This window comes from Mustela nigripes, chromosome 17 (assembly GCF_022355385.1).
Source record: "Mustela nigripes isolate SB6536 chromosome 17, MUSNIG.SB6536, whole genome shotgun sequence".
NCBI lineage: Eukaryota > Metazoa > Chordata > Mammalia > Carnivora > Mustelidae > Mustela > Mustela nigripes.
Genome location: NC_081573.1, coordinates 47456491 through 47483458, shown reverse-complemented (window position 1 = coordinate 47483458; position 26968 = coordinate 47456491). Strand labels below are relative to the sequence as shown.

The 26968-nt window shown below is 47.2% G+C and overlaps 1 protein-coding gene across 3 annotated transcripts; it reads right to left on the bottom strand.

Annotated features, from left to right (window-relative positions):
• Positions 1–718: 718 nt before the first annotated feature.
• AARS1 (alanyl-tRNA synthetase 1) lies at positions 719–26868 on the bottom strand. Of its 3 annotated transcripts, none has more exons than XM_059381499.1 (21): positions 26767–26868; positions 21094–21258; positions 16191–16379; positions 15813–15958; positions 14177–14368; positions 13097–13241; positions 12603–12748; positions 11923–12031; positions 11620–11770; positions 10762–10886; positions 10206–10350; positions 8672–8850; positions 7405–7518; positions 5310–5516; positions 4598–4782; positions 3786–3894; positions 2995–3108; positions 2342–2461; positions 2162–2248; positions 1647–1760; positions 719–1263 (listed from the first exon to the last, which is right to left on the bottom strand). In XM_059381499.1, the coding sequence occupies exons 2-21, from the start codon at positions 21235–21237 to the stop codon at positions 1078–1080; spliced, it is 2907 nt and encodes a 968-aa protein (XP_059237482.1). In that variant the 5' UTR covers positions 21238–21258; positions 26767–26868; the 3' UTR covers positions 719–1077. The 3 variants fall into 3 exon arrangements, with proteins under 3 accessions (XP_059237482.1, XP_059237480.1, XP_059237481.1); XM_059381497.1 differs by lacking the exon at positions 26767–26868 and adding an exon at positions 24324–24415; XM_059381498.1 differs by lacking the exon at positions 26767–26868 and adding an exon at positions 23992–24092.
• Positions 26869–26968: the final 100 nt, after the last annotated feature.

The following is a 26968-nucleotide window of genomic DNA, read 5'->3' as shown; positions in this document are numbered from 1 at the left end:
CGGAGAGTACACACTGGATTGTGTACTCTTTGTACCCACGGGAGTCCTCACCTCGCATGTGCTTGGTGAAGCCAGGTCCTCAGCACCCTCACCCTCAGCGCTTCTCACCCCAAGGACAGCTAGCCTCACTGCTTCTTCCACCATAGACCCGCTTTCCCCCTCCTAACGTGTCAGCAGACCTAAGTGAACCAGGGCCCCATAGCCACCTGTTATACCCAGGGAACATGGAATCAGCCAGAGCCAGCACAAGCAACCAGTACCTTTACCTTTAACCTCCCCTGCACACAGTTTCCAAGCCCAGCTGTCTTCAGACCTGAGTGAAGGATTCAGGACCAGGCAGGTCCCAATCCTCACGGTCCATCTTTGGCTCAGAGGGATGGGGGCAGGCAACTAATGCACCTTAAGTTTGTCCCATACCAGAGAAAACCTTTGGTCTCACCCCCGAAGACTCATCAAAAGGGAAGGGAAGAAGTGGACTTCTTCAATGAACTGCTTCCAGTAACCCCATGGCCCATCTTCTATTCAATGATTAATCTCTCTCATCTCACCCTCAACTCCCCATTCTATGGGCCACCTCCTCCCAGCAGCCATTCCCCAAGTTCAGGAGTCTGGGGCTGGACTTGGTGAGGACCAGAGCCAGAAGCCAGCTGGAGCTGCAGGCTGCTACACAGGGGCTCCGGGGAGGCGGGCGGTTACGAGATCACATGGCATCATCAGGTATTGCACATAGTCCTTTTATTCTCTGCAGCACAAAGGACCCCTCCCTGTGGACCCAGACCCTCAGGCCCACAAGGAACTCTATCTACAGACACGAGCAGGACAGTGATAAATAGCAATCCTGGGGTAGTGGTTTCAGACGGATGGCGCTGGTGTGTAGGGCTCAGGGCAGAAATGTAACGTGGGCCAGGAGTCACAGGCCAGCTCCCAGGTGAGTGAGTTCGTTACTGCTGGGTTAGGAGCAGACAGGGCTGTTTAAAGGTCCCAAGATCCCAATGTCCTCGTGGCAGATGGAGAGCTGGCTGGACGGATCCGTTGGGTGAAGGAAGGATGCCTCCCACTGGAAGCTTCCCCTCCCCCTCAGTTCTTCACATCTCCCAGGCGGAGCTGCGCAAAGGAAGTGGCCAGCTCCAGCGCCTCCTGCAGGCAGCCCACATTCTTGCCTGTGGCCTGAGCTGACACATCTTTGCCACCACCCTTGCCGTCCATCAGGCCGGACACCTGCTGCACCCACTCACTGGCTTTCAGGCCCCGGTTGGCTGCATTCTGGAAAACAGAAAGAAGTGGGAGTCAGGACAGAAGACGGGACTGAGGAAGACATGGAGAGGGGAGGAAATGAAAAAGGATGGGGGAACCCCTGAGCCCGACCCCCGCCCTTCCGGGTGCGGCTGCCAGGGCTGAGACGGATCCTACAGCTGGTGCCCAGCCCAGGTGAGGAGTTGCCAGGCCAGGTGTCAGCACAGTGGAACGTGTTCCCCGAGGAGACGGCCTGAGGGTAGGGGTGCTGGAGGAGGTGACAAACAAGGGCCAGGAGGACGGCTGTTTCTAACTGGTGGCACATGCACACAAGGGTCTTGGCAAACAACCGTGAGAAGAGCCAAGCTTCCAACACCATTCCCCGCCGGCACAGGGCTGCAGGGTGTTCTGACCTGGGGGACTTGACACAGGCACGTGATCTTGCCAGCTTCATTGTCCACTGTGAAGAGCATGGCAGAGGTCTGAGGGGAATGTGTCTTGAAGAGCTTCAAGGCTTCATTCAGGGCCTGTAGGAAAACCTGCTGTCAGGCCAGGCCTAGGGACAGGGAGCCAAGCTCTCCACTGTACAGCGAGTCTGCAGAGCCCAGTTCTCAGAGCATCCCCTGTGCCCCCCTCTCTCAGAGCAGGTGCTGGTCCCAGGAGACTGTACGGGGAGGAGAACCCAAGCACAAGGCTCTGCCCACCCTCCAGCTCTGAGGTTCGCCTTCCATCCCAAGGAGCTGGAGCTCTCCAGTCACCGGATCTCTCCATGGCGCAACCTAACCTCAATCCCAGAGAGCGGGCCCTCAGGCCACCATTCCATGAAGAGCCACAAAGCTCACAATTCAGACACCAGTAGGGCTGATCCCCTGAGAGGAGACAAGTACTGGACAGGCACAGAGCAGCGCGTGGCGTCCCAGCCCCTTGCCTTGGCCGAGGCGCCGCTCTCCATCTCCAAGATGACAAGGGGCTGGTTGGGGTTGCTGTCGATGAGCTGCTTTGTCTTCTCCAACACCTGCAAGGAAATCCAGAGGAGAGGGCTCAGGTCAAAGGCCCAGACCGCTGTCCACACAGTCTCCCATCCACCCACCAGCACGGCAGGACTCACGCGCTTCTGAACATCGGCTTTGCTAGCCCGGTCTAGGTCATCCATGATCTTCTTCAGGGATTTGAGATTCTCCCGGAATTCATCCTTCTGCCACTGGGGGATGACTGCAGTGGCCAGGGCCTGGAACCAGAACCACAATACCACTGGAGTCCAGACCACAAGGAGCTAAGATGTGAGGCCCAAGACCAGCCCACCCTTCTGGCTCTGAACACCACAGTCTTCCCTGACTCATATCCAGGAGGAAAGAAAAAACAAAAAGGTATCCACTAGCCTAGAGACAAGTCACTCTGTGAGCAACTACTGGTGCCGTACCGAGTAGGGCGAGTGGGGAAAGGGGCAGACACAGAGAGCTGGTCCCCACCAGGCAGTGAATATAGACTGTGACAGGCTCACAGGAAGCCTCCACATAACAGACATGAGGCGGCCTGGGAACAGTGGGCACCCCTCCTCCCAACTCCCTCAACTCCCCCTAGTGCTGAGAATGGGCCCTGCCGTCGGCAGTGGGGCAGCTAGCGGATTCCGGGGGTCCACAGGCCAGGATCCACCAAGACCCCTGTGGGACCACTGCACTGAGAACCAGGACCTGAGGCTTCTACAGGAGCATCCGATGCATCCAGCCCTCAGCGGGGCCTAAGGAGGGAGACAGCCCCTACCTCACCAAGGTCAGCGATCTCCCTCTGCACGTCCTTATTTGGCGCAGTCTGAGCCTTCACTTTGGCCTCCATGACCGAGAGAGAGTTCTTCAAGCTCTCTGCTTTCCTGAGGGCCTGGAGAGGGGCAGAGTTGTAAACCCCCGTGCGGTAACCTTCAGCTTCACTACCGGTAAACTGCGGGCGCACTGATGGCAAGCTCCGGAACAATACGCCCCCAACATGGCAGAAGTTTCTCGTTCTTTAGGGACCAAGTGCTGGCAGCCTCAGGCCCCAGGAAGGGCGCCCTCGTACCTGACTAGCACAAAGACTGTACCACCTCAGGCTTAGGGGAGAACCAAAAACTTCCGAGTCAGGAACCCTTCTCACCCCAACACAAGAACCGATCTTCAAGCCTCAGCACACCTCAGGCCGCAGGTACAGTCCCCACCCCTCGGGCAACCATCCCCGTGCACTGTACATCTCAAACTAGGCATGTACCCTTGGGGAGATGTGAGTGAGTGCTGGGGCACTGGAAGCTACAGCCAAATTATGGCTTACCCTCCTAGACGCCGACAGATGATGGAACAAACAGCAGAATTTACGTATATTTTTAAAGATTAAAGCCAGCAGTTAGGCAGTTCTGCACAGTGGTGGCTCTCTTTTGCCACGTGGGGGTCACTGAAGGACAGTTTGGGGGTAGCACTGTACTTCCAATTCTGAGCACAGCATCTATGGAACCGTCTACACTATAGACTCAGATTGCACGACTCCTGCCTTGTTCCCATAAGCCACAAACCAGCTGCCACACTTACCTTCTGGGCTTCGGCCCCCGTGACGGCAACGATCCTCCGGATGCCCTTGGCAATAGCTTCTTCACTCACAATCACAAAAGTGCCTGCGTGACTTGAATTCCGCAGGTGCCTGATTGGAACAACACAAAGTCCACAGTGACCAGAGAGCCCACGCACCCTGGTCCCTACCGCACCCGGGAGCCCATGGTGAGGGCCTGAGGTCTCTGCGATCCTGGGGAAGCTCCCTCAACAGGACAAGGGGAAGAGGCCCTTTACGTGGATTTCGGGGAGGACTCAGGCCAGGAAGCCCAGCAGCAAGTCAGAGAAAGCCCAGCAGCAAGTCAGAGAAAGCCCAGCTGGGGCTGAGAACACACAGGCACTGAGTGAGACACCACCTTTCTGAGCCTCAGTGTTCTCAGGTATAAAATGCAGAGAATTCTCCTGCACGGGACTACTGTGAAACTCAAATGAAATCAAACAAAAGTACTCTGTAATCCTTAATGCCCAACACAATGTTCCTGCTGGCAGACTCTGTGTTCATTCTATTTCTGGTCCCCTTTGGAATAGAAACTATATTCTTCTGTCCCTGCCAGTACCTGAGAATATCCAAGGATTACCTTTAAAATCTCACCACAATCCTGTAAACAGGTTTTATTCCTCAGGAGCTCAGAAAACCCTAAAGTTCTTGGGTATGCTGTCTGCAAGTAAATGTCTGAGAACTTTGTTTTAGCCTTAGAAAAGTAAGAGTGGATCTAGCCTTTTACTCACATCCTCCAAGGACAGCACCAAATTAACAAAAAGCGAGTCCATCCACTGTTCCCCAATGTACTCACGTTCCCCCACAGAACTCAATGGAAGTGAGTGAGCCAGCAGGGCCAGAGGGGTCATCTAGCAGCTCGGACACGGGGACCCCAATGGAGACGACTCGCACAGGGTCAGGGTAGGTTTCATCAAACACAGCCCGTAGGCCCTGGATGGCTTTAGCTGCTGCCAGGGGACAATCCTGGGTGTAGACAGGCTGCCATGGAAAGAAAACAGAACAAAGCTGGGAAAAGTCTCTGGAGGTGCAGTACAAAGCAGCAGGGAAAGCACAGTCTTACAGGCAGGACTCTGGTTTCTAATCCTGGCTCTCATCATGTGCCCTGAGCCTCCTGGAATAAGGCACCCAGGTGTAAAGTCAAGAAGCTCAAAATAGAATTCCCAATTGCTTTGCTAAACTGTGAACCGAATCTTTTTTTTTTTTTGGTGGACCAGATCTTAGATGTGCTGCATGTGAGCCAGAACCAGAAGAGCTCTGGAGGGAGTGAAGCAAAGACCTCCCTCTGCCCCCTCCCCAGAGGCCCTAAGGTCCCTCCACAGGATACCACCGCAGCCCCTCCACATATGCAGCTAAGAATTACTGCTTCGAACAAATCTGTGTGCTCGGCAGGATGCGGTCCCATGAGGACGAGCATCAGGACTGCGGAGAGGGCTCCATGGAGAAAGACGCCGGCGTAGGAAGGAGCAGGGCTCACGGCCTGAGAGCTGACGCACAATCCAACCTACCTTGGCTGCCTCAATCATCTGGTTGGCTATCTCTTCGGCCTTCTTGATCTGCTGGGTGGACATGGCTCCCTTGGCAGTGAAGTCAAACCGAAGGCGGTCGGGAGCAACCAGGGAGCCTCTCTGGTCCGCTTCCCCAAGCACGGAGCGCAGGGCGAAGTTCAGGATGTGCGTGGCCGTGTGGTTGCTCATGATGGGCCTCCGTCGGGGCTGTGGAGGGCAGGGGCAGCTGGTGGAGGGGTCTGCCAGTCATCCTGCAATCCCCGCTCTCTCCCTCCCGACTGCCAGGATTCTTAGTTGGACACGGGGCTGCCCGGACTGAGGGCTACGTTTCCCCATTTCCCTTGCAGCACACTGTGGCCATATGACATTCTGGTCAGTGTGTTGTGAGAAGATGTGATATACACCCTTAAAGGGAAGAACAGGGGCGCCTGGGTGGCTCAGTAGGTTAAGCCGCTGCCTTCGGCTCAGGTCGTGATCTCAGGGTCCTAGGATTGAGCCCCACATCGGGCTCTCTACTCTGCGGGGAGCCTGCCTCCCCCTCTCTCTCTGCCTGCCTCTCTGCCTACTTGTGATTTCTGTCAAATAAATAAATAAAAATTTATAAAAATAATAATAAAAAATAAATAAAGGGAAGGAACACGCCCTCCCCTTCCTCTTTCGCACTACCTAGAGTAAGAAGTAAGAGTTGGCCAATTATGGCCTGTGAGCCAAAATCCAGCCTTTTGTCCATTTCTATAAATGGGTTTATTGGAACACAGCCAAACCCACATGTTTATACATGATCTACGCTGCTTTTATGCTACCGCACCAGAGGTGTATGGTTGTGACTAAGACGATATGGCTCACAAAACTGAAAATATTGACTATCTGGAACTTTGTTTAAAAAAAAAAGTTTGCCGGGGCACCTGGGTGGCTCAGTGGGTTAGGCCGCTGCCTTCGGCTCAGGTCATGATCTTGGGGTCCCGGGATCGAGTCCCGCATCAGGCTTTCTGCTCGGCAGGGAGCCTGCTTCCTCCTCTCTCTCTCTGCCTGCTTCTCTGCCTACTTGTGATCTCTCTCTGTCAAATAAATAAATAAAAATCTTTAAAAAAAAAAAAAAAAGTTTGGGGCGCCTGGGTGGCTCAGTGGGTTAAGCCGCTGCCTTCGGCTCAGGTCATGATCTCAGGGTCCTGGGATTGAGTCCCGCATCGGGCTCTCTGCTCAGCAGGGAGCCTGCTTCCCTCTCTCTCTCTCTGCCTGCCTCTCCATCTACTTGTGATTTCTCTCTGTCAAATAAATAAATAAAATCTTTAAAAAAAAAAAAAAAAAAAAAAGTTTGCCAACTCCTGGCCTAGAAATGGATCCAGTGGCTACCTTCCTGGACTGTGAAATGAAGGGCAACACCGCAGGAGTAAGGACAGAAAAACAAGCAAGGAAAGGCTGGGCCCTATGACTCTGTGGGGCAGAGTATCTGTAGCAGCTTGGACTTGGAGATGAGAAACACCCTTCTACCTTGTTTTAAGTGACTGTTAATTTTGAGCTCAGTCACATGAACAGAACCTAGTTCCTAATTAATACAGGATCCCAGGCTCCTGAGGAAGTATTTGCAGTTAATCTGGAGAAAGACCATCCCTGAAACAAGTCTCTAAATCTCAACTGAAGTCACTGTCCTCTGGGGCACATGACTGGCTCAGCAGGAGGAACTGTTCATCTTGATCTCGGGGTTACGAGTTTGAGCCCCACACTGGGTATAGATTATTGAAAATAAATTAATTAAAATAGAATAAAATAAAATCACAGTCCTCTGACTTAAGAACATATCCATTTAGTAACTCACAGCTGCACCCATCACAAAATGTTCTCTTGCATCAGACTCAGAATCATCTCACGAATTCACTTAGGAGTGACAACGATGACTGGACCAATTTAGAGCCAAAGGAGATGAATTCTTTTCATAATGTATATTGGGTCACTATGACACACACTTGAAATATCTTAGAATTTTATATGTCAACTATACCTCGATAAAAAAATTAAATTTTAAATTACAAACATAAAAATAAAAGGGAGAGGATTACTAACCAGGTCCAATGCCAAGCAGCATAATGTAACTCACCTCATCAATAAACAGCCGGACCTGGTCCCCGACTCTTAGGCTGCCATAGACGGTCCCTATGTGCAGCACGTACCCTCCTCGCACCTGAGCGTTCTTCACTGTGAATTCTGTTTTCTAAGAGGAGTCCAGGAGAAGAAGAATATGTAAGTAAGCCCAAATACATACATACATATATATATATATATGATCTCCTCTCTCTTTATCTACATATTACACATTCTCTAAGCTCCTCTTCCTACTGTGTATATATATACTGTTATACACACATTATACCATTAATACCGTTATTGTATACATACACACGCACCAAATCTACTGAAAATTAATCAAAAGGAATCACACAGAAGTGGAGCCCAGTGGCTAGAAGGGGAAGCTAGAACAGGAGCAGTAATAATTTCAGAAAGAATTTGTCTATTACCGAACCAAGTGGAATGCTTGACAGGAAAGAACCATCAAGTATAGGCCCTCACAAGGAAAGATATACACTGCATCTCCTACGAGAAATCAACTACCCCTGCAACTCAGCCAATGAGAAACCCCCATCACCCAAGCTTGTGATTTTCTCCAGTGGACTTTCCTTTAAAATACTCGCCCCCCCCAACTTCCTCCTCCGCCTTCTCCATAAAATGGCAGTTCTCCTTCCTTTGCTGGACTTGCCTGTGCTTTTGCCATAGCTCACATGTCCCAAATTACAATTCTCTGCTACTTCCCAATAAACTTACTTTTCCTGGTAAAATACCAGTTTCATTTTTATAGTTGAACGGTACCTGTATTTACCATTAAAGATACAGACCACTTTATAGGTATACAAATATATGTGTGTATATATACAGAAACAGATGTTCTCTTAAGGAGCATGCTAGAGAATGTAAAGCCATCGTAAGGAAGCTGAAGTCCATGAGACGAGGTAACTCCTCCAAGATCACAGAGTCAGCAGTGGCAGAGATAGAGGCTGAGGCTTCTGCAAGGGAGTCTGTCCTCCAGAGAGCTACCTCTTATTCATGAGGAAAGCCTGGAGGAATCCAGGATCAACGAACACAGCACAACCACAGGGATCCTGCCAAGAGGGACCTAACCACAGTGATCAGTGGGATAAGAGGCAGCTCCCTTGGTCTCAGAAACACTGACAACGGACCACACCCAAAGACCACTGTGTCTCCTCCCCAAGGACAGGAGCGTGAGAAGCCAGAAAAGCTACCCCAGCCGAGGCCCAGCCCTCTGCTGGATGCCCCCATCCCCGGCTAACAAGGACGAACTGTTGGCTCACATCTTCACTGTTGTCCTCGACCTTCACCAGGTAGCCTTCATCATAGATCTGCCCGCCTTGCTCGGCATAGAAACAGGTCTTGTCCAGCACCACTCCACACTCCTGGCCCGTGCACACTTCCTCCACAAACATCTTGTCCCTGCGCAGAGCCATCACTGTCGCCACCGCACTTTCAAATGCTGGACAGAAGGGGGAACAGAGGGTCAAGGACTTCACTCCTACACTCGTGGCTGTCTTTGCTGGATTCTATGGCTCAAACTCTCCTTAGGTCCTAACTGTCTGATTTTATTTTACAATCAAGACCATTAGACTCCCCAAAAGGGCTTAACAGCTGGGAATATAACACTCAGTAGAGTGACCACCTGTCAGTTTGCTTCGGACCAGGGGAGACTTTCACATCACTGGGACAGTTCTGGTCACTCTATCTCTGAGCTGTTGAACAGGAACCTAGTGAATCTGAATATTTAGGACTAATAATAAATTCCCTACTCCCAAGGTCAAGTCATGCATGGGTGGTTCAGTGGTAGAATTCTCGCCTGCCAAGGTCAAGTCATAAAGAATGTATTCATTTTGTGGGCTTGCTTGGATAGATTTAGGGATCTCAGCTGATGCAAAAAAGCAAAAACACATACTGCCTGTTTCTTTGACTCTTAACTTCAGAATGCCTCTATTCTATCCTTTTCTCTTTACTTATTTATTTAAATTAAGTAATCTCAGGGCACCAGGTGGCTCAGTCAGTGAAGCGTCTCCCTTCGGCTCAGGTCATGATCCCAGGGTCCTGGGATTGAGGCCCACATTGGCCTCCTGCTCAGTGGGGAGCCTGCCACTTGCACTCCTTCCGGCTCGTGCTCTCTCTCACTATCTCTGTCTCTCTCAACTGAATGCATAAAATACTTGTTCAAAAATAAAAAATAAATTAAGTAATCTCTGTACCCACTGTGGGGCTTGAACTCAAGACTGCAGGATCAAGAGTCACATGATCTACCAACTGAGCCAGCCAGGCGCCCCTAGAATGCCGCTATCCTGATGCAAAATTCAGCAGCCACTGAAGATTGTATTAGTGCCAATTTCCTGGTTTTCTGAAAGGTGTTACAATTAGGAGAAAGTGGGTAAAGAGTACGAGGATTGTCCCTATAAATTTTTTTCACAACTTCCTATGAATCTGTAATTCTTAGAAAATAAAGGATTAGGGGCGCCTGGGTGGCTCAGTGGGTTAAGCCGCTGCCTTCGGCTCAGGGCATGATCTCAGAGTCCTGGGATCGAGTCCCGCATCGGGCTCTCTGCTCAGCAGGGAGCCTGCTTCCTCCTCTCTCTCTGCCTGCCTCTCTGCCTACTTGTGATCTCTGTCTGTCAAATAAATAAATAAAATCTTTAAAAAGAAAAGAAAGGATTAGAAAATTAGTAGCCATGGGTCTCTAGGAGTATAAAATTACAGAGTACGACTCTGCAGGACTACAGGAGAGGCTCTGCTAAATACCCTAGGTTCCTAATCTTGAGACCTGGCCAAGGTACGCACAGTAACACAAGAACACACCATAGCTCCCACTGGAGTCCGAATGGTAATTATACTTTGGGGAATCATCTGTTGCTTCCAGACCCTTCTCCCGGAGCTCTTCAATAGCATAGATGTCCAGCATAATGAGGTCTTCCCCTCCAGCTCCCTTGCCCTGTGATTTCAGCTGCCAGTAAGAGAAATAAACATAAGTTACCCCAATGTGGGAACAAGAATTCTGAAGGACCTCAGACTGCTAAAATAAGCCCAACAGAAAGCTCTAGAACAGTTTTTTAGTCTCAGCATTACCAACATTTGGGGCCAGGTAATTCTTTGTTTTGGGGGGCTGTCCACGGCAGGTGTTGAGCAGCCCCCTCGACCTCTACCCACCTGATGCCGACAGCATCCCACACTCAGCTGCGAAAACCAAAAAATGTCTTCATATATTATTGCCAAATCTCCCCTGGGGCCAACATGCCCCTGCAAGACACTCACTGGTCTTGGGAAAAATGGAATTCTGAAGACTTTAATGGAGGGAAACTCCTATTCTTCTTCTTGTTTAGTGTTGGGTTTTCAGCTCACTCCCTAAATTCTTTACCTGGGCCAGTTTCCTCTCCTCTTCAAATCCATCCATATCCACCACCAGGCCCTTCTCTTCAGCAATCAGTCCTGTGAGATCCACTGGAAACCCATAGGTGTCATAGAGGAGCCAAGCAGTGTCCCCTGCATGGCACAAAGGAACTGTGTAAGAATGACATGAAAGTCCCCTCCTTTGCCATCTCAAGCACTTCCCAAAGGAAGCTGGCAGTGACAGAAGGAACTGGAGACAAGGCTAGTTAGTATTGATTCTGTGCACTTGTCAGAAAATCCAACAAATCTTTCAGATTGATCTGGAGCAAGTACAAGAGGTCTCCCCGAAAAGTTCTGTTTCTTAATCAGAACACAAGTGTTCCCTTTGTGGAAATTCATCAGGCTTTCTCCTTGTGCATTACACTGCACTAAAATGTTAAAAAAAATGTTTTTAAATTTTCCAGTCTAGTTTAAAAAAAAAAAAAGAAAGAAAGAAAAAAAGCCAAGCTGCAGAACAGTACATACCGTATGTTCCATTATTGCTAGAAAATACACACACACGCCCCTACATACATACATAGGTAAACAGAGTAAAGTCCTGAGTAGTTAGACAACAAACTCTTAACATCTGTTACCTCTGAGAAATGAGGTAACAGGAGAAAAGAGAATCTTCATTTTTTACTTCTGTGTTATTTAAATACTTTGCCACATTAACATATTACTTTTATAATTTTACTATAAACCCCATTTTATACCAAAAGCAGTATAACCAACCAAGCTATCCTGAGCCCTTGGAGACAGGGGACTCCACTGTCAATTGTGAAAAAGAGCTTGCCTCTTCTGGAAAGATTAACCTGGATGAAGAAAGGAACAAACTAGTCCTTACCAGGAATGGTTTTACAGTCTCCCAGGCTCTGAATTTTCCTGTCCAAGATGCGGCGCCCTCTGCTGAGAGTCTTAAGAAACTGCACTTCTTCTTCATTTATGATGTCCTTCACCATATCTGGGTCCTTCTTGAGCTCAGGAAATGCATCACCCTGGCAAAGGGAAAACAGAGACGTGGACTCCTTGAAGACAGACCATTCCATGAGCGCCTTAAAAACTCTCACTGACAATATGCTAATTCCCACCCCAGCCCTCTAAGCTAAGTGCATTAGCCGAACAGAGATAAGCAGGGAGATACACCTACCAACGACTGGACGACAACATCTACTAACGTGGCAAAGAACCCCCTGCTGGCATTGAGTTTCTCATGGGAATATCGGACCGCCCGGCGGAGAATCCGTCTCAACACATACCTGAAACAGGCAGAAGACCACCTCCTCTAGACAACCTTCCAAGCATTTTTTAATGGGGTTTTTGGAATTCTACCCAAAGCAAATAACCAGCATTTTGACTCTTCCAGAGACATTCTTTTATCTAAGTCCTTTTTCTGTGAGCCCCTGAGGACATTTATTCCAGCAGAAAACTCAGGAATATACCCAACAAATACGTCGGTTTTTCTACCACATTCTGCTGACCCAGAGATGGAGTCAAGTTCAGCCCAGACGGCTGATGACTCAAATCTCAGGACCTGCCTATCAGTAAGAAAACTGCCTGGGCTTCATCAATATGGAGCCCATCCCGCCCTTCCAATATCCTACCAGACAACCTAAAATACAACCTCTATCTTCTTCTCTTGTACTTAGCAACAAAGATTTAATAAAAATGGCAACTCTGTAACACAAGCTGAAACTCTCTTAATCCCTAAAAAATACAAGGATCCCTCCAACTACCTAAGTGACAAAGAAAACAAACATAAAGCATGGCTTTAAGTTCCGTGGAGAGTCCTCAAACTCACAGTGGCAGTCCCAACCCCGCCCGACTTACCCCCGCCCTGTGTTGTCAGGTCGGCCGCCATCAGCCAGTGCCACGGTGATGGTCCGGGCATGGTCAGCCAGCACCCGGTAGGCCATATCGATCCCATCAGCATCATCGGCACCAACTTTCCCCGAGTACGGCCGGGCACCTGTGCCCTACAGATAAAAACCAGGAGGCAGCTCGTTAGGAAGCACCCTTCTGGTACCGCCTTGCCCTAGAAGATTCCAAGAGAACTGAATGGGCATAAGGGAAAGGATGGCCCTCTTCCCAGATCTTTTAATACTAAGAAGAGGGACAGAAAGAGCCTCCAGCCAGACCCCTGCACTCAACAAACCTCAGTACCTTATGCTTAGAGCCTCTTAAGTTATTAACAATTCAATTAACAGATGGTCACAGGTACCCTTAGCTGGCAAAGACATGATTATTTTACCTTTGACAGTACTGCTCAGAGTACAACCTAGAAACCTCCACAAACATCTGCATGTTTGCAATAGGACCAGTACCTTCTGAATGGCTTCGAAGTAAGGAACAAAAAGGTCAGTGTCATAGTTGGACATCTTATTCTGCAGTACAGACACCAGTCGCTCCAGGCCCATCCCTGTGTCGATGCTTTTCTTAGGAAGAGGTTTCAAAATGCCATCGCTTTCCCTGTAGGACCCAGAGAAAGAGAAGTTGAAACAAGGGCTCTAGGTGCCACCTCTCCCCGCTGGTTAAAACTCTGTTATGTAGCACAGATGACAGGCTGTGACTATTTGCCACCTGCCTCTGCCTGACTTGTTGGGAGGAGAGGAGGGGAAAACGTAAGTACTCTGGGGCCTATGAAAGAGTGAGGCATGAGCTGGGGTGGCTCAGTCAGTTAAATGTCATGATCCCAGAGTCCTGGGATCGAGCCCCGCATCGGGATCCCTGCTTCATGGGCAGTCTGCTTCTCCCTCCCCTTCTGCCTCTTTCCACTCTTGTGCTTTCTCTCTCTCTAATAAATAAAATCTTTAGAGAATAAAAAATAAAGGGTGAAGCAGGTCTCAAGGAAATGAGCTTTAAAACTGCAGTCCACAGGGGCACCTGGGTGGCTCTGCTGGTTAAGCATCCAACTCTTGGTTTTGGCTCAGGTCATGATCTCTCAGTTGTGGGATCAAGCCCCACATCAGGCTCTGTAGTCAGTGTGGAGTCTGTTTCAGATTCTCTCTCCCTCTCTCTCTCCCACTCTTTCTCTCTCTCTCTCTGGTCAAATAAGTAAATAAAATCTTTAAAAAACTGAAATAAAATAAAATAAAATCGCAGTCCAAATTATAGCAAAAATGACATTATAGGAATAGTCCTGAAGCAGGTACTATGTGAAATAAAACTATTTTATAAAAGATTAGGTCCACCAGTGACTCAGAGATCAGAGGGAAAACCTGAGAGAAAAAATCTAAATAATGTCCACAAGATCCCCTGATGTCTTTAGTCTTGCTTTAGCTCTGTTCCACTATCCTCAAAGATGAGGATGAGAAGACAGCCTTGTGCTCTGAGTCCCTCTTTCTCTACATGGCTCAGGGAAAGGTGCTGCTATTAGCAGGAAGAGTTTAGGACCCCAAGGCCACCTGTTATACTGGATGAACACAAGGTTCCAAATCTCCAGCACGTTGGGGTCATCCTGGTTGACGAGGTGTGCAGCATCCCGGCCACCAATCCGGTCATAGTGAATCTCACTGCAGGGACCACATGGGCCCGTGTCACCCATCTCCCAGAAGTTATCCTTCATGTTGCCAGGGAGGATTTTGGAGTCATCCAGCCTGCGGAGAGTAAGAAGATAAGCTCAGTTACAGCCATTGACAAGGATCCTTTTTTTTTTTTAAATTAACGATTTTATTTTTATTATTTATTTGAGAGAATGAGAGAAAGAGAGCATGAGAGGGAGGAGGGTCAGAGAGAGAAGCAGACTCCCTGCTGAGCAGGGAGGCCCATGCGGGACTCGATCCTGAGACTCCAGGATCATGACCTGAGCTGAAGGCAGTCGCTTTACCAACTGAGCTACCCAGGTGCCCCCAATGACAAGGATTCTGCCCAGACTTGTATCCACTACTAAAGGAGATCCTTATGCATTCCTATTTAAAAAAAAAAAAAAAAAAGGCACCCTCATTGGCAATGACTAACGCTGGGCCGACACAGCAGGGGCTAAGGGAGCAGGACAGGATTCTTCTCAGGCGTGACTACAACAGAATACAAAATACACATAAAGCTACATTCATAACTAAACAAAAATCGGCAAAGACAAGGATATAGCCTAGAAAGGAACACATGAAAATGAAAACATATATGCTCATATGACCAGAATTTAAGCAAATACTTACTCTGCAAGTGTTCCTTCATTTTTAAAAAATGGAAACACCAGAAGCATTAAAACAGCTGCTGAATATTTCGAGTCACTTTTCTATGCCTCAATTTAGTCAACTTTCTCACCTTAAAATGATACCAAAATGCATTTAGTAAAATTAAAATTATTTCCAAAATACTGAACCCTCCTGAGAGCTGCTAGGTAAGACAGGCAGTCAGGAAAGATTGTGCACACTGGATAACAGGGTCCAGATACACACAAGCCAAGCAAAACAGGATTCCCACTCAAGTGTCTAAGGTTCGCATGTGTTATTAGCCAAAATGTCCAAGTACTTGTAAATGACAGAATCTAAGCAAGGAGGGGTTTCAGACCAAGTACCAGGGGAAGCCGGATTAGAGTAGTATTACTGGAGTCAAAGTAATTAATTCATAAATGAATGAATGAAACAGCAAAACCACTAAGTGTGGTAAAAAGCTATACCTTTTCTAAGAGTTAAAGTAAAAAGAAAAAGAAAATGAACAGGGTGCATGGGTACCTCAGTCAGTTAAGCGTCTGACTCTTGGGTTTCGGCTCAGGTCAGGTCATGATTTCTGGGTGCTGGGATGGAGCCCCATGCCTGGCCCCCTACTCATCATGGAGCCTGCATGAGATTCTGTCTCTCCGCCCCTCCCCCTACTCACGCTGTGTTGCTCTCTCTCTAAAATAAATAAATCTTTAAAAAAAAAAAAAAAGACAACGAATGCACCAAAGGGTAATTGTTCCTAGTCACTCCCACCTCCATCTCAAAATGCACAGCCTGCAACAGGACAAGGCAATGCACCCCAAGCCCTAATAGCCCATGGCAGCACCAAGTCAGAAATCACTTCACTCCTCCACACTCTACATGTGAGATGCATTCTTACCCCAAGTTTTGCCAGATCTGTTTGCACTCCAGGTCTGGTTCTAAGCCAGCTGCTTCATCCCCACCAAAGTAAGTAACATAAAGCCTCTCAACTGGAATGCCAAACTCTTGGGTGAGAAGCTCCAAAGCCATCTTACATGCCAATTCCTACAAAAAAGAACAAAAACAAAAAAAATGCAGAATGTGGCCAAGCCAAAAATCTATTTAGGCTGAGTAGAAAAGTGCAGACCCGAGGAATGCAAATATAAAACTACAACATCTTTACTATCAACCCAGACAAATGAAGGATCAATTTATAGAAGATACCAAAACATAAACCGGAATCATCAAATGCTAGGCACTGCATCCTGGAAGGCTTAGATCCCCTCTTCGAACTTACCTTGAAGTAATCTCCGAAAGACCAGGAGCCCAGCATCTCAAAGAAGGTGTGATGATAGACATCCTTGCCCACGTCATCCAGGTCGTTGTGTTTGCCCCCAGCCCGGATGCACTTCTGGGTATTGGCAGCTCTGCTCAGCTTGGCCATGGGGTGAGATGGGTCAATAGTGTTCAGAAAGATGGGTTTGAACTAAAAAAGAAAGGGAACATTTCAGCTTTGAAGGAGGTGTCGAGCCATCAGGTGGTCACATGGTGGCAGGTAGAGACCACACAGAAACTGTTGTTTGTGATGTATTTAATTAGCCTGGAATACGGAGACACTTGGGAGGCACGTGGCCTGACAGGGCAGCAGCACAGGCAGCCTGTCTGAGAGCAGCTTCTTCCTGGTCCTTGCTCTCAGTCTCCACCATTGCTAGCAACACCACCTGCACCAGGGAAACACCTGCTGGATCTGTGTATCAGCCAGAGGCTGATGTGGTGAAACCCACGCTTCCTCAGGAGTCTCTGGTGGTCAGGGCTTAGGACATCTTTCTGGAAGAACTTAGTGTAAAAGTGATATGCTGGAGGCACCTGGCTGGCTCAGTTGGTAGGGCAAGGAACACTTTGATCTCAGGGTCATGAGTTCAAATCCCACATTGGCCACAGAGCTACTTTAAAAATAATAATTATAATTATTATTTTAAAAAATGATGTGCAGGCTTAATGGTACAGGTGATAAGGAAGAAAAAAACTGAGACCTATTAAGGGAGTAAAATCAGCACAACTTGATGAACGACCCATGTGCAGAAAAGGTATTATTTTGCTCTCAGGATTTATCAAATTACACTTTGATGTAACATTGTTATATAAGTTTATTTATTTTCCCACTCACTAGACCTGTCCAATTTGGTAGCCCACCAGTCACCTGTGACTTATACAATTAATTAAAATGAAATTATTAGTAATTAACCAAAATTTTCTAAAAACAAAAAATTCTCGGGACGCCTGGGTGGCTCAGTTGGTTAAGCAGCTGCCTTCGGCTCAGGTCATGATCCCAGCGTCCTGGGATCGAGTCCCACATCGGGCTCCTTGCTCAGCAGGGAGCCTGCTTCTCCCTCTGCCCCTGCCTGCCATTCTGTCTGCCTGTGCTCACTCTCTCCCCCTCTCTCTCTCTGATAAATAAATAAAATCTCTTTAAAAAAAAAAAAAAATTCTGTTCCTCAGTCGCATCAGCTCACTAATACGCATGGGGTGCCTGGCCAGCTCAATTGGTGAAGCATGCAACTTCGGATCTCGGGGTTGTAAGTTTGAGTCCCATGCTAGGTGTAGAGATTACGTAAATAAATAATATAAAAACCTAAAATAAAAAAAATCATCATATGTGGCTGGTGGCTACCATACCCGATAGCCCAGTCATAGCCATAGAACATGACCATCATTGTCAAAGTTCCATTTGACAGTTCTGAACTAGACCATGAACCCCTTAAAAGCAAAAACCGTATTACTTATCTTCATATATCCAGTACCTAGCACAATACCTGAAAAAGGGCAGATGCCTAATAAATACTATTTTTAAATGTTTAAAAAAAAAAAAAAAGCAAAAACCCATCAAGGTATTTCTGATTAAGAAGCAGTAAGAGGCAGTACAGCACAAAAGTTAAGCTAAGCAAAGGACTGCCGGGTTTCCGATCCATACTCCAGCATTCACCAGCTATGTCAGCTTGGGCAATTTACCTGAGCTGTCAGTGCATCAGTACAGAGTGAGCATTAAATGAGTCAGCTCACATAAAAGACGTAGAACAATTCCTGGCACATAGTAAATGCGAAGTACATCAGTCTAATAATTACGGCTATTCAGAGAACATTAGGACACTGGACTCCCGGGGCGCTTGGGTGGCTCAGTCGTTAAGCATCTGCCTTCAGCTCAGGTCATGATCTCAGGGTCCTGGGACTGAGCCCATATTGGGCCCCCTGCTCAGCAGGAAGACTGCTTCTCCCTCTCCCATTCTCTCTGCTTGTGTCCCCTCTCTCACTGTCTATCTCTCTGTCAAATAAATCTATAAAATCTTTAAAAACAAAACAAAACAAATACTGGACTCCCATGGTTCTTCTACCAAGTATAGTTGACACATGTGGGAGAAGATAAAACTCATGCCTAGGAATGCCAGAGTAAAAGAGAACCTTCCCAGTATTCCAGAAAACCCATCACCTTGCAATCCACATAAAATTAGTGCCCCCTGGGGCACTTGGGTGACTCAGTGGGTTAAAGCCTCTGCCTTAGGATCAGGTCATGATCCCAGGGTCCTAGGATAGAGCCCTGCATTGGGGTCTCTGCTCAGCAGAGAGCCTGCTCCTACCCACCACCCCCGCCCTGTCTGCCTCTCTGCCTACTTGTGATCTCTGTCTGTCAAATACATAAATAAAATCTTAAGAAAAAAAAAATTAGGGGTGCCTGGGTGGCTCAGTGGGTTAAGCCTCCGCCTTCAGCTCAGGTCATGATCTCGGGGTCCTGGGATCGAGCCCCGCATCAGGCTCTCTGCTCAGAAGGGAGCTTGCTTCCCCCTCTCTCTCTGCCTGCCTTTCTGCCTACTTGTGATCTCTCTCTCTGTCAAATAAATAAATAAAATCTTAAAAAAAAAAAAAAGGAAAAAAAGAAAAAAAAATTAGTGCCCTCTATTCCAGATGTAGACAAAGGACTCACACATATAATTGAAAACATGTGTATAATTGTACAGCTAATGTTATACAAGATGGAGAGTGTTCCCACTGGGGCACCTAGGTAGCACAACTGGTTAAGTGTCTGCCTTTGGCTTGGGTCACGAACCCAGGGTCCTGGGATCCAGCCCTGCAACAGGCTCGCTGCTCAGTGAAAAGTCTGCTTCTTTCTCCCCCTCTGACCCTCCCCTATGCTTCAGTTCTTGCTGGCACACATACTCTCTCTCCCTCTCTCTCTCTAATGAATAAATTTAAAATCTCTCCAAAAAAAGAAAGAAAGAAAATGTTCTTGTTCCTACTGCCTCTAATTTTCTATGTCAGGAAAGAAAAGAAAATATCAACTTATCAGTTAGTACAGAGTGAGACACATTCTAAGGGCCAGTCGGTCCATAGGGCTAAGGGTTCCAAGAAAACCACCTGAAGGCATTATGTAACCTGAATCCACTTCCAGGCCACAATCAGCCTGATAAACAGTGTTCAATATCACAACAAAGCTTTCAAATTATCTTTTAAAGCTCACTACTCTAAATATAAATCCTACTAATAAAGTTTCATCAGCAGTGGATCCAAATTGGCATTGGTGGCAGTAGCTTCAAGAAAGATTAAAAAAAAAATCACTATGGGCTCTAGGTGTCTCAGTCTGTTAGGCATCTGACTCTTGATTTTGGCTCAGGTCATGGTCTCAGGGTCCTGGGATCAAGCCCCATGTGGGCTCCAAGGTGAGTGGAGAATCTGCTTGAGATTTTCTCTTTCTCTCCCACTAACCCTTTCACTGACCCCTACACATGTGCACACACTCTCTCTCTAAATAAATAAATCTTTAAAAAGATTTAATTAAAAATGTAATTAAAAGATTTAATTAAAAAATTTAAAATAATATAAAAGGTAAAAAAACAATAAAGTTACATGACTCAGAATGCGAACAAAAGCAAAGCTTTTTTTTTTTTTTTATTAAAGATTGTATTTATTTATTTGACAGAGAGAGATCACAAGTAGGCAGAGAGGCAGGCAGAGAGAGAGGGAGAAGCAGGCTCCCTTGCCGAGCAGAGAGCCTGACTTGGGGCTCGATCCCAGGACCCTGGGATCATGACCTGAGCCGAAGGCAGAGGCTTTAACCCACTGAGCCACCCAGATGCCCCAAAAGCAAAGCTTTAAAAGAATCCTGAAGTACTCACTTATTTTATAAAGAAAAAAATAAGGGGGGGGGCCGCCTGGGTGGCTCAGTCTATTAAGCATCTGCCTTCAGCTCAGGTCATGATACCAGGATTCTGGGATCAAGCCGCATGTCAGGCTCCCTCCAAGGTGAAGAGCCTGCTTCTCCCTCTCCTGCTCCCCTCGCTTGTGCACTCTCTCTCAAATAAATAAATAAAATCAGAAAGAAAAGAAAAGAGAGGAAAGGAAAGGAAAAAAGGAAGGAAGGGCAGGAGGGAGGGAGGGAGAAGGAAAGAAGGAACGGAAGAGAGAGAGAGAGAGAGAAATAACAAAAGAAAGTGAAGAAGTCAAGGAGAATCACAGCAGCAGGTGAATAGGTCTCTTCAGGGCTCAGTCAGATTAATCTAGCCAATGACGAAGAAAACATAGCTTTTTCCTTAGAAGAAAGTAAAGGCAAAACTTTATATAGAGCAGGGGCACCCGGCTGGCTCAGTCGATAGGACATGCAACTCCTGAACGGCGGAGTCTAAGTTATTTATTTATTTTTTTTAAAAAATAAAGATTATTTATTTATTTATTTGACAGACAGAGATCACAAGTAGGCAGAGAGAGAGGAGGAAACAGTCTCCCAGCTGAGCAGAGAGCCCGATGTGGGGCTCAATCCCAGGACCCTGGAATCATGATCTGAGCCAAAGGCAGAGGCATTAACCCACTAAGCCATCCAGGTGCCCCACGGAATCTAAGTTAAAGCCCCACGGTGGGTATAGAGCTTATTTAAAAAAATAAATTAGGGGCGCCTGGTTGGCTCAGTCATTAAGTATCTGCCTTTGTTTTGCTCAGGTCATGATCCCAAGGCCCTGGGACCAAGCCCCACAACAGGCTCCCTGCTTGGTGGGAAGCCTGCTTTCCCTCTCCCGCTCCCCCTGCTTGCGTTATTGCTCTCTCTCTCTCTCTGTCAAATAAATAAATAAAAATCTTTAAAAAAAAAAATTAAAGAAATTAAATAAGTAAATAAATAATGTTAAATCAAAGAAAGGAAAAGGAAAAACCCTTCTTACCTGGTTCATGCCCGCATTGGCGAAGAGCAAAGTAGGATCGTCCAACGGGATGGTGGCAGACGAGTGAACGTAGGTGTGCTCGTTCCTCTTGAAGAAATCTATAAATCGCTGCCGGATTTCACTTGCTGTTAGGGTCGAGTCCATCTTGAAAATAACGCTATGGAACTAAGCAGAGGGAAAAAAAGAAGGAAAATTCGGGGAACTGAAATTAAGAGATAAGTAGGCATTACACAAGACTCCTGGCTTCTCAAGCCAAATCAAATCAGGACACAGAAAGCTGTTTGATCCTAAAACCTCTATGTTGTAACGTCCAAGGCTAAAATCATTATCGAAGCAAAACTTGCTGCACTAGCAGACAATAGTCCCACGTGTTCTTCCTTCCCATGCCAAACTCAATAGGTTCAATACACCAACACATCAAGTAGAGCAGGAGTGTTTCTTCGTGTGTTCATTTATTCCAAACTATGAAGATGTATAGCGCATCCTCTGTGCCAAGGCCTAGGCCAGGAATTAGGAAATGGGAATAAAAACCTCATGGTTTACTGTCCAGCAGAGACGCCAACTGGGGATGCGGGGGATGCTCAGAAGACCTGCGTTCCAATCCTGGCTGTAAATCCTTAATGGAGTTACTTCACTTCGCCAACACAAGGACAGGTCCATATGAGAATGAACTCGAAGGCCCCTTCCAGCTCTGTGTTCATCTACATGCCTACAATCGTCCCATTATCCCTAAAGTCAGGGTCTCTAGGTTTGGCCTGACCACCTGAGGGAGGCTGCTGTCAACAGTAGTGGACCTGGGGATGGGGCCAGTTATACAAGGAACTGTCTGCAAGTAGGACGATACCTGCCTCCACCTAGCCGGAGCACCCCCCAGAACAACTGGCTGGCAGACGGCGACCTTCCCAGCTATTAGGTTACTAAGGGGTGAGGATGCTACAGCCACACTGAGGAGGCAGAGCTCAGAGCCAGTAAAAGAGAAAGGAGTTCAGAAGAGAGAGAAGCTAAGAAATGATACAACTTGACAATGTCAAAGCTCTTTCACACTTACTATGATTTCCCTGAGAGGCAGGTTGGGGAAAAGTGACAGTCCCTGGTGAGCAGGTGCCCATCGCCAGCATAGTACTACAGTGCCATCAGCACTGGCTGTCCAAAAAAATGGGAACCATCTGGCTGACATTAGTCTCTAGAATTCGAGACCCAACTCTAACCATAAATAAGTTACTGCGTCCCAAATTTCTTCTTTGGGTTTTTTTGTTTTGTTTTGTTTTTGAGAGACGGAGAAAGAGAGTGCAAATGCTCAAGTGCAGGGGAGGGGAGGAGAAGCCAACGTGGGACTGGATCCCGGGGTCCTGGGATCGAGCCCCGCGTCGGGCTCTCTGCTCGGCGGGGAGCCTGCTTCCTCCTCTCTATCTCTCTGCCTGCCTCTCTGCCTACTTGTGATCTCTGTCTGTCAAATGAATAAATAAAATCTTTAAAAAATAAAATAAAATAAAAAAAATAAAGGAACATGGGTGCTATTACTTCAAGGCACTTAGTGTGCAAAGTTGTTTTTTTCCCTTCTTCTAAGAAGATAAAGATGCACACAGTGATTCACAGTTAACCAGAATTTCAAATGATTAATTCACAATTCAATCAACTACTTACGGAAACAAAAGCCCTTTGGACAAAAAGATGGTGAAACACTGGCTGAAAGAACCCGAGTGAACTAAAACTCCCACAGATAAGGACTTTAATGCCCAGGCAAAGGAGTGAAGGCTAGGGTTTTTAGAAACTTTGCTACACCCCATCCCTCCTCATCGTGGCTCTCAATCAGTCTTAATGGTGACAAAAATTAATGTACAGTGCCAATTCTGAATGAGCAACATCAGAGCAGTTTCAAAACGTTCACTGCTCCTCCTCTGAACAGGCTGAGGTAAATAAGCTGCATCCCAAAAGACTTGTAGACTTTCCATTTTGCTTACTCATTCAACATATATAAACGCATATTGTGCGAGGAACCAAGAATGAGTCTCTGCCCTCAACAGGGAGACAGTCATACAGAAAGAACTGCAAAATGATGTAAGGATCCGATATATATTCACAATATGCCATATAGAGGCGGAACTCTTAAAAGGCACGTCACCATCACAAATTCATTTATTCAATATATACGGGAAGGCTGTATAGTATTTATATCCACTGAAAAGTGGGAGAAAGGGTGGTCCTCAGATTCTACTTCCCAGCAGGGGCTGTAAAGGCCTGGAGTACCTTAAATCACAATGGCTTTTGGGTTTAAGACACCAGTCCTAGGACCTTTCAATGTCCTCTTCATTTGCCAAGTAAGTTGTCTACCTTACCCCACTCTTTTCCATTTCCTAGTTAACTCCTGGACTTTGATATAGCAATTCCGAAGACACTTACTTAAGGAAGCCTTCTCCTTCTTGACCAGATTCTCACTATACCTACCCCGCCCCCCCCCACCGTAGCTTCAGGTGTCTTCCTTTAAAACTTCTACACCCACTGGACTGTTTGGTCAACGTCCATCTCCCCCATCACGCTCTAAGTTCCACCCCCGTGAGAATCATGACTGATTTTTGCTCACCATACGGGAATAGCCTCAACATCTAGTCCAATGATTGCTAAGTTAGTATTTCAGGATTAGGTATGATCCTTTAATAGCAAACTGCTAGCGAACCGGAAGCACACCGGGAAATGCACTCTCTGTTAAAGTACCAGCAGAACACGACGGGGCACACACAGTGCCTCCAGATAAACCTGAATAAGTACCGCCTAGTTTTAAGAATTTAGGAAATGGCTCACAGGGGAATTCCAACCTTCTAGCCCACCCTCGCACACACCCCCAACACACACAGAACCTCCTCGCCCGTCCCGAGGGGTTAAAACCCGAGGAGATAAAACCTCAGCTTTGAGCAGGTAGTCAATGGCAACCGTGATCCTCCCAAGGTCTTGGTCCTCCGCAAGGCCACCCGAGGCCACTCCGGCCGCAGCGCCCCAGGGGTCTGAAGATGCCGCTCCCGCGCTGCGCTGCAGCCCCAAGTCCACCGCAGGCCCTGGTTCCAGAGGCCTCGTGGGGCCTGGCCCCAGGGACCCGCTGGGGAGGTTGCGCTTTCAGGCCCACGACCTAGCAGCTCTAGCGACACCGCAAATCTCTCCGAGGCCCGTCTACTTCTCCAGAGGGCCGCCTTCCCCAACTCCTACATAAGGACCCCCCACCCAGAGACCGAGGTTACCTGGTCCAGCAGACGCAGAGCGGCACCAGCCGCGAGCCACTACAGACCGCAGCCTTCACAACCCCGCCCAGTCAGAGCGCCGCGATGGAAAGTGCACCGCCCAGCCTTATCTTTACGAGGTATTATTGGTCCGTCTAGATGCCAATCAATCTGAGCACGAATCAGCTTACTAGTTGGTTCCAGAAAGGCGGCTCTATGTCGGCTGATGCAATGGCCCGGAATAGAAGGGCAGGGATAAGTCACGTGACCGGGTAGGCTGCGGGCTTCTGGAGGTCGACATTTTGGTTTGCAAAGTCCCAATAGTTGACCTGGTTAATAACGGTAACCAACGACGTGTGTTTGTTAAAGGTCACGGCCTTGGTGTACAGTTCTGTTCATTGTGGAAATATGTTACTTTCGTATATAAAAGTGCATTCTATACATAAGGACGGCCAAGCTCAAAAGCCAGTTTAAAAGAAAAAAGAAAAAAAAAAAAAAACACTTGAACTAGCTTCCCAGTTCACCCCAACTCATTAATCATTATCCCACCTAACATTTGCTGAACACATGTAGTATGCGCCGGCACTGATGTAAACTTTCGAGCTAATCTTCACAACAATGAATGAGTTATAATGGAGTTACTAATATTACCTGTTTTTAACAGCTAAGGAGACTGAGGCACCCAGAGGTTAAGACAAGGACAAAACCAAGAAAGACAAGTGTTTGTTCTGATCCACATTAGCCCAAAATAACATATTTGGCCTAAACAATCAGAAATGGGTCAGCCTTTGTGCCACCACAATTAAAATGGAAAGCCAGAATTGTACAAGCTTATTTTCAAAATAAAGTGATATTGGTTGTAGTCTAAATACCTTTATTATGTTGCTGGAGTTGTCGCTATTAGGATAGCACCTTCACTTGTGAAAGAATTAGAGACACATTTACAAAAAATTTTTTTCATTTCACCCAACGACTGTGTCAATACACATGAAAAGAAATAGTTGAGACCCAAATGTAACATTTTTCTAAGCATTCTACTTGAATTATCCTGTTCTCTATGATCTGTTTCTCTTGTAGGTAATGCAACTATAAAATAGAAAGAAAACTATTTTTTTAAAGATTTTATTTATTTATTTGACAGACAGAGATCACAAGTAGGCAGAGAGGTAGGCAGAGTGAGAGAGAAGAGGAAGCAGGCTCCCTGCTGAGCAGAGAGACCGATGCCAGGCCCAATTCCAGGACCCCGGGACCATTACCTGTGCTAAAGGCAGAAACTTTAACCCACTGAGCCACCCAGGCGCCCCCCAGGAAAACTATTTTAGTGCAACGCAAATTGTGTATTATAGGAAAATTCTTATTCTGGGCTAAGCAAATAGGCTTGCAGGTAAGAATAAGTGCTATACATATGACTTACTCTGAAGTAAAACATTGGCTGAACCTCTTGGGAAATGAGGAAGCTAATAGAGCTCAAGATAGTACAAGTTAGATACTTAGTTTTGGAAATACGTAGTCCTAGGTTTTAATTCTCCCATGGCACCTAAAATATTTTTAACACCCATAAAATGGACTTAGACCGTTCATTTATTTGCTATCAGGTCAAATGGCAGTGACTGAATAGTTTTCAGACCACAAGTTGTTAAGAAATCACCTGATATATTTAAATTGAGATCCTGATCTAGTGGGTCTAGGAGTGAGGCCTGAGATTCTGCATTCTAATGGACTTCCACAGGTGCTGCTGATACCTATGCTGTTGCTACTGGAGGAGGAGGATCACATTTGGAGTAGCGAGGGCATCAACTAGGAATGAGCTTCTTCCCCTATTTGTTCGGAGATAAAGATTTAAAAGTTTGACCTATCTGGGGGTTGTGTATTCCTCACCTAGTCATTCACCAGGTGGGTGTCTATTATGCTTTAGTCCCTAAAGGTAACATTAAAGAATGCAAATTGCCCTGCCCTCATGAAGTTTTCAGTCTAGCGAAGGAGCTGGATATTCAGCAAAAAATAACGTTCAATACACAAAGGACCCCTTGCTGGAGCAAAGGCTCAGCCTTTCGCCGCTAGCTACCCGGGCACGCGAGCCCGAGGCTGTGCCATCCCCTCCGCTGATTGGCTGGACGGACCGGCTCCCAGGCCTCAGCCAATGAGGCAGCCGCAGTGGGGGCCGTTGGCGGAGGTAACCGCCATGCTGAGGGGCGATGGCTGGGGCTGCAGGCCGTATCCGAGGCCGCGCCTTGGGGTGCTTTCCGCTTGCCTTGCCCGTGGGCGATGTGAGTATTTCTGAGGTTAGAAATAAGACCCTTTTTCCACAGTTAGGCGTCTTCCCCACCCCACCCCCCCACCCATGGAGGGAAGAGTCTGGAGTAGTAATAATAGCTAATATCTATCAAGCCTTCGCCGGAGGCCAGTCGCTATATCACATAAGCTTGTGACTGCTGAATTATTGAATGGTGCACCGGGTACTTACCCATAACTTCAGAGAATGTGGAGGCTGCCAAAGTCATGTGGGAGTAAATGCAGGAGGTTGCATTCTAATCCAGTGGCTCTTGTAACCTTGATTCCTCTCTCCATGCTCTGCTTTGGAAAGCAGATTGCTTCTTAGCAGGTGTCTCACGTTGAGCTAGTATCTACAGATGGAGACAGGAAACCTTAGCATACTGATGCTTATT